Source organism: Astyanax mexicanus, chromosome 13 (assembly GCF_023375975.1).
Source record: "Astyanax mexicanus isolate ESR-SI-001 chromosome 13, AstMex3_surface, whole genome shotgun sequence".
Lineage (NCBI taxonomy): Eukaryota > Metazoa > Chordata > Actinopteri > Characiformes > Acestrorhamphidae > Astyanax > Astyanax mexicanus.
This window is the reverse complement of record NC_064420.1, coordinates 32,674,236-32,681,865: the sequence shown is the minus strand read 5'-3', so window position 1 is coordinate 32,681,865 and position 7,630 is coordinate 32,674,236. Positions and strand designations below refer to the sequence as shown.

Below are 7,630 nucleotides of genomic sequence, written 5' to 3'. Positions count from 1 at the left end.
GTATATGTTTAAATGTTATGTTTTTATTAATATGTTAAATGCATTAAATAAAAAAGAAACTGTTTTCTAAAACTGAAGTAATTACTTAAAAAAGGTAGAAAGTTTTGTTTTCACATAAGGTCAAGAGAACATGTCATTTGAACAGTGTGGTCCAAACCTGCATGCGACTGCACACCTGGCATGCACCTAATATAAAGTTAGGCCTGATTCCCTGAAATGTCCTCCCTTATCAGTGTCCCGCAACTGAGCTATTTTAGTATCTAAATACAGAAGTAACCCTGGAAGAAAGAGAGAGTAGTTAATTATTTACATCAAAATAATTCCTGAGTTTACAGCAATACATTAACTGTCATTATATGTATATATATATATATATATATATATATATATATATATATATATATATATAATATTACTTTTATTGATATATTTATATTTTTCATCATGTTTTTTCTGTAGGAGAATTATATACGGCGCCACACTCTAGCCATTTTAGAGGGTGGCATAGAAGGCACAATTCGTAATGGCACAATTTTCTGTTCGAAAAGCGAGACACTAATTATTAAGACACTACCATTTTTTTTTTATTTAAAGGCACACACAATTAGGTCAAAAATAAAAATAAGTAAAGATAATCTGTATGTACAAAAATATGTAATGAAGGATATTTCCCTGTTTATGTTCTTACTATATTTTTAAATTATTGCTGTAAACTTACTAATACAGAGGGTTTTTTTTTATTTGTTGCCTTGTGCAGTTAGGGCACTTTTGTTTGGATTACTCGTGAAAAAGCAGTGATTCTCATCTCTGGTCCTGACCCCGCATGTTTGAGGTGCGTCCTTGCTCTAAAACACCTGATTCAAATTATCAGCTTGTTGTCAAAAAAAGCAAAAATCTAAATTTAAGCTTGCTTAAACTCCTACGCTTACCAAATGAAAAATATTTTTCCACCCCTAAAATATAATTGATGTCATAGAAGGTTAACAGCTAATAAAAAACATATGTGGGCTCTAAAGTATTGTCAGCAGGTTAAATTGGGCGTGAGTTGCAAAATACTTCATAAAATGAATAAAACGATGTGTTTATGAGCCATAACTAAGTAGGTAACGTGTGAGTTGTGTTAAAGAAACAGTTAATTTTGGGGAAAAAAAACTTCCACAAAAAAAGTTTCGTTCCCTGACCGGGAATCGAACCCGGGCCGCGGCGGTGAGAGCGCCGAATCCTAACCACTAGACCACCAGGGACTGTAGCATATCGCCGAACTCCATGTGTTATATCGTGAACACAATGTAATGCACTATACCTCACAATTACAATAAAAGTAATAATAACGGTTTAATAAAGTCAGTACGTCTTTATACTCCCTTATATTCTCTCTTCCCGCATATTTACACCTTCAGTCCTCTCTCCTACTGACTGCACAACCTACAACAAACACAGAGTCTCGCGACTCGTCAGAAAGCTGGTTTGAGCCAGTTTGACCAGGCAGGGGCTCCTGCTGACGTCACCTCCCTGTATAAAGCCCCGCTCTCCGGGGCTGTTTTCAGACAGCACTGCGGTATCTTCACTGGACGTGGAGGGTTTCAGCCACCCAAACCTTTACAAATGGGCCCCGTCGCCTAGCGTTAACTCCCCAAAGCCTCCGACTGAGCCGAACATTGTGCTTTAACACCCTCAGCACAAGCAGAAAGAAGGTGAGTTCAGTGGAGATACGCGTTTGTTTCCGTTATTTTTGAGGAGATGTCGGCTAACGCTAGTTAACCCAGTTATGAACTACAGTCACAGCACGGAGAAAGCGTTGTTTTGATGCTGTTAGCCAGTTAACATAACCTAGCTGTTAACGGTTTAGCTGGTCGTGTCAAACATTTCTTTTTATAAACATTCGCTTTCCTTTTTTAAGGAAAATTCCAGTTCAATAATAATAAGTAAATTCTGTCAAATTTGTGCAGAATTACCGTTAGCCAGTTGGCTAGCTAGCTTAGTTGTTTTCAGCTTTGTTTACAGCAAAACCATTGTTTGTTTGGTTTAGTTTCACTGTAAAGTGACATTAGTCAACCAAACGGCTTTAATACTGGACTGGATTGAATTTGACTCTGAAAATTAGCCCTCTATAGCATGATATTATTAATATTTAGACATTTCTTTTGCAATATACAGCTCTGGAAAACAAATAGAGACCACTTCACTTTCTGAATCAGTTTCTCCGATTTTGCTATTTATAGGTTTAGGTTTGAGTACAATTAACATTGTTTTATTTCATAAACTACAGACAACATTTCTCCCAAATTCCAAATAAAAATATTGTCATTTAGAGCATTTATTTCCAGAAAATGAGAAATGGCTGAAATAACGCAAAGAAAACTAAGTTAATATTCATAAAGTTTTGAGAGTTCAGAAATCAATATTTGGTGGAATAACCCTGGTTCTTAGGCACAACGTTCATGCATCTTTGCATGTTCTCCTCCACCAGTCTTACACACTCCTGGCTTGTGGTGATCTGTCTTCCTCTTGATTATAATTGAGGTTTTTTGTTTGAAAATATATTGTTAATATTTAAAAACTTAAATTATATTGCCCAGCCATACTGTAAAGTTTAGACTAATTTTTTTTTTTTAATGTCTAATCATATCTCCATTCTGCTTTAAAGGTTACCATCTAAGGACTGGTGCAGACGTCTGGAGCAATCATGGCAGCAATCCCATCTAGCGGTTCTCTTGTAGCCACCACTGACTACTATCGAAGTAAGAGATTTTGCAGAACAGTAGCTTTGCAGTAGCTACTTTTTATATAATGTTAGATTAGTCTTTTAGCTTAGTAGTGTGCATTTTGTTCATTGTTTGTCTGTCTTCAGGGCGCCTGGGTTCTACCTCAAGTAGCAGCTCATGTGGCAGTTCGGAGTACAGCGGGGAAGTTATCCCACATCACCCAGGTGAGCATTGATGTTTTAACTGTTAACAGGTCAAGCCAGATTGTGGCTTGTACATTTGTTTAGTTTTTTTTTATTTCCTACTTGAGTCCTCTGCCTGAAATAAATTTCAGCATGGCTGGAATAGTCTAGAAGCTTTACCCCTACCAAAGTGTTATTGACATTTATGTGTCAATGCAATAGACTGTTTGAAGGTAATCAAGGCAATCATTCTTGCAAGTGTTGAGTAAACAATGAGTGTCTCACCTGTAAAGCTACTTGTGATTGCCTACCTGTGACACATCGTTGGACCTTGACCCTGACCACATGGACATTTTCTGCTATGTACTCTGGCATTTCTCTTGGTATTGAGTCTCTTTTCATGGGATTTATTGTTCTTCTTTTCTAGGCCTGCCCAAGCAGGACTCTGGTCACTGGTGGTCAAGTTTCTTCTTTGGGAAGCCGAACCAACCAGGCATGGGTACCCTGACCGAGGAGGCACAACAAAAGTGAGTCTTTCTACTCCATTCTTTGTTGTGATGCCCAAATGCTTGCATGTTTCCAGTTTAAACTAAACATAGTCCAAAATGTGTGTGTGTGTGTGTGTGTGTGTGTGTGTATATATATATATATATATATATATATATATATATATATATATATATATATATATATATATATATATATATATATATAGGAAAAAAAATATATATATTTATTATTATTATATATATATATATATATATATATATATATATATATATATATATATATATATATATATATATATATATATATATATAATTTTTTTTTTTTTTTTTTTTTTCCCCTTGACTAACACTTTTTTTTGCTTTGGTTTTGCAGGGGAGGAGTAATGAGTGTCAGTGACGGGCAGGTGATGTGCATTGCCCGGGATATGGTGATGAAGAGGCAGGCCAGTGAGAGCAGTGATGCTGGGAAGTCGGAGGCGGGGACCTCTCCCCCTTCATGAGTCCAGCTTTGGGGGACCAACGCTAGGAGACGGAAACGGCTCTGTTTTTATGTTTTGTTTTGTTTAGTATTTTTCCATCTGTAGAATAGGCTGCATTTTAGTATTTGTTTCTTTTGAATTCATTTTGTATGTTTTGACTTGAAATACAATTTTTAAAAAGTGAAGGTTTTGTACATTTCTACACATCTGTAACACTGTGGTTGCTTTTTAAATGTTTTTGTTACTTATTTCCACTGTCACCATGTGCTCACGGAAACAATAAAAGTCTTAAGCAGCCAAACCTTTTGACTATGCATATTTAATGACTTAGTAACTGGTGGTTATTAATTCAGTATCTCTTGTAAGCACGTGTGTCTGATGCACCACAAAAATTGGGATAAGTTATAAATTTGTTTTCTTCTTTTTTAATATTTGTAATCTTTTGGGGTATTATCAAGAGTTTTAATCTCAGATTTATTCTTCCTTAATCCGCTGGGGCTCGAGTTTTAAGATTCTCCCACTGAACAATGCTATTATAACATTTTGTTGTAATATTACTAAACATCAATTCCCAAATTAGCACTTGTTCATGCAGTGTTCATGCAATGAGCATGAAAAGCTGTTATATAACTACCATGTTAACTTTGCTTCACTGGAGCTTCACTGCAGACATTCCACTGTGCAACCCTGCTGTCTATTGTATGTTCACTACAAATGCTCAGGCCAAAATGAGTCAAACTGTGTGCTTATGTAGTGCAGTGAACCTGAAGTTTATGGAAAAGCAAACCTGTTCAGTGGTATCTATTCCTGGCTTTAGAGTCCACAGAATGCTCTTCTACACCATGTGGCGCCAATGTGCCCATATTGTGGAAATAATGACGATAGTTAACAGACAACACAGGCCTCTTCTGAATAAGACCTCAATAAAAGCAGTGTTGTGGTCTTATTATTATTAGTAACTGTTACCAGCATGAACACAAAAGCAGATGATGCCTTAAAATTCATTCTTAATTAAGCATTTTGAGCAAATCCTTGAAAGGGTTTTAAATTATTTTAACCTATAGGCTAAATAATCAGCTGTTTCTTTTGCTCAGCTGTAGTCTGATCAATTTAGTCTTTTACTGGGCCATACACCTCTGTGGTTTTCCAGGCAGATGCCACCTAACCTTGGGGAAAAAAGTTTTTGGCCCCTGCCGTGTGCTGTTTTTAAGCTGCATTCCATTTAAACTTGGCTTAGTAGTGGTAAATAGTAAAAGCAGGTAGTAAAAGCAATACAGTATACAGTTTTTCAGCACTTGTATCACTCAGCGTATTTAAAAAGCAACACTATACGTTATGAGTGTTCTTAAAATTCCACTTGATTTGGACACTTGAAAAATGGCCAACATACTCAATAGAACCCTAAAATACAAATACAAATACAAATCCATTTCTGTTTTTTTTTTGTAAAGAGGTTCCATGAGAAATAAATTAAATTTCTAGTATACTGCTTATTTTGTAGCTGTAGTATTGCAGTAATTCAATTCAATTATCAGTAATTTATTTGCTGTAATGTAAAAGACTTGAATACCAGATCTATTTAATATATATACAACATTACTGAATGTGGGTAGCAGTTTCAGTCGACACAGATAATGGGCAATAAAGGAAATTCAGTTCATTTTGTAATCACATCATATCAAATCAAAGGCACAAAAGGAGCTCAGACAGTACAGACATTACTTTTTAAAGCAGGGTGATTATTTGTACAGCTCTCTAATTCAAAGTGCCTTCTTTTTCCCGTGTGCATGCAGATTTTCCGGGTCACTGAGGGCCGATAGATGGAGAGATGGAAAAGGCTATTTTGTGCTCTGATGAAACTGTCCTTCGTTTCTTTCCATCCCTCTTCCTCTGTGCTTGGCAACAGGTCCACTTTAGAAAGCTGGGTGAAAGTGCCAGAAGCTGAGAGCCTCTACTGTTCAGTCTCTTTAAGCCATACTTTTAAAACAAGTATGTTACATGGTAGCCTCTGGGGAAAGCATGGAAAATGAAAGGTAGGTAGGGTGGGAATGCATTGTGGACAAACTTAGCTGCAAGTTGTTTGGACAATTTTTCCTTTGATGCATTGAAGAAGTGCATTTAACATTTAGGATATAACTGGAACTCATCCATGTCCAAAGCCTTTAACCACTGTCCTGAAGGAGGAATAGCAGAGTCTCTCTCTCTCTCTCTCTGTAACACTGCGTGGAGTCTTTTCAGCCATATGAAGAGGGTCTACTAGACTTCCTACAGGTCAGCTTGCATTAGCTGTTTGGAGGAGGTCGTACTGGACTCTTCAAAACCACATTCACTACCCATTTACTGGTCTCCTGTCCAGGAATTCCTGCAGAGAGACAGAAATTGATTATATTTTACGATACTCATACGAGTTATGAGATTGATTCATGATGGAAATATACGAAGATTAGCTGTAACATTAAAAACCCATTGACAGATGACATAAATTTCATTGACAATTTTTTTCTTCTTCTTCTTTTTCTTTTTACAAAAATTTATCTAACTTACAGACCTAAATAAACTCAAAGAGTTTTTTTCTGTCAGAACAAATGGGATCTTTACAATATTAGTTAGGTCATTTTAATTTAATTAATATTTAAAAGAAAAAGTATCCACACATTCAAATACATGCAAAATAACTTACAATATTAAAGCTTTCTTTTAGAGACCATATAACAATTATAACAAAAGAACAAAAACTCAATACCCCACATCAAAGACAACTGTACAAAAAGTACAAAATGTTTTTAAAAGTGAAGGCAACATTTCTACATATAAAACTTAAATAACCACTTCAGTTTCTGAATCAGTTTCTCTGATTTAGCTATTTATAGGTATATGTTTGAGTAAAATGAACATTGTTGTTTTATTTTATAAACTATGGACAACTTATCTCTCAAATTACTAATACAAATATTGTAATTTAGAGCATTTATTAGCAGAAAATGAGAAATGTCTGAATTAACAAAAAAGATGCAGAGCTTTCAGACCACAAATAATGCAAATAAAACAAAGTTTATATTCATAAAGTTTTAAGAGTTTATAAATCAACATTTGGTAGAATAATCCTGTTTTTTAATAATAGTTTTCATGCATCTTGGCATGTTTTCCTTCACCAGTCTTACACACTGCTTTTGGATAACTTTATGCCACTACTGGTGCAAAAATTCAAGAAGTTCAGCTTGATTTGATGGCTTTTGATCATCCATATTCCTCTTGATTATATGTCAGAGGTTTTCAATTAGCTAAGATCAAATAAACTCGTCAATTTTAAGTGGTCTTTTATTTATTTTTTTCTAGAGCTGTATGTGTAATAATGTGTTCATGCAAAGTAAATCTTGACAAAAGCTTCGGATAAAAAAAGGCACCTTGTATTGATATTGACTCTCTTGTACCTTGGTGTGAGGATGTGGTCACCCAGATGGACACTTGACTTTGTGTCAAACTGAACACAGGCTTCACTTTTTCAGTGGGGCTGGCACCTGCACAGAAAACAAACAAACAACCATATAAACAAGTGTTACCTGTATATTTTCTACAGACACGTGGCACTAAAGCCAAGACAAAAAGTAATCTGCTCACTGTAAGCAGCTGGTATGTTTATAAAATTGTATAAATCGGTTTAGGGCTGCTTATGTTTTAGGCCAAACAAAATGTTGGTGTCTAAAACCAGAACCAGTATAACTAAAGTCAGGGCATTAATTTGTCCAATGAAGTCC

The 7,630-nt window shown here is 35.5% G+C and overlaps 1 protein-coding gene and 1 non-coding gene across 2 annotated transcripts; one reads left to right on the top strand and one right to left on the bottom strand.

Annotated features, from left to right (window-relative positions):
• Positions 1-1,172: 1,172 nt before the first annotated feature.
• Positions 1,173-1,244, bottom strand: trnae-cuc (transfer RNA glutamic acid (anticodon CUC)). The gene has a single exon. It is a non-coding gene; the product is annotated as a tRNA-Glu (tRNA).
• Positions 1,245-1,534: 290 nt separating this feature from the next.
• On the top strand, positions 1,535-4,176 carry ppdpfb (pancreatic progenitor cell differentiation and proliferation factor b). The gene is made up of 5 exons (XM_007249998.4): positions 1,535-1,694; positions 2,648-2,741; positions 2,852-2,929; positions 3,315-3,414; positions 3,770-4,176. Exons 2-5 carry the CDS (start codon positions 2,687-2,689, stop codon positions 3,894-3,896), a joined length of 360 nt encoding a protein of 119 aa, XP_007250060.1. The 5' UTR covers positions 1,535-1,694; positions 2,648-2,686; the 3' UTR covers positions 3,897-4,176.
• The last annotated feature ends 3,454 nt before the right edge of the window (positions 4,177-7,630 follow it).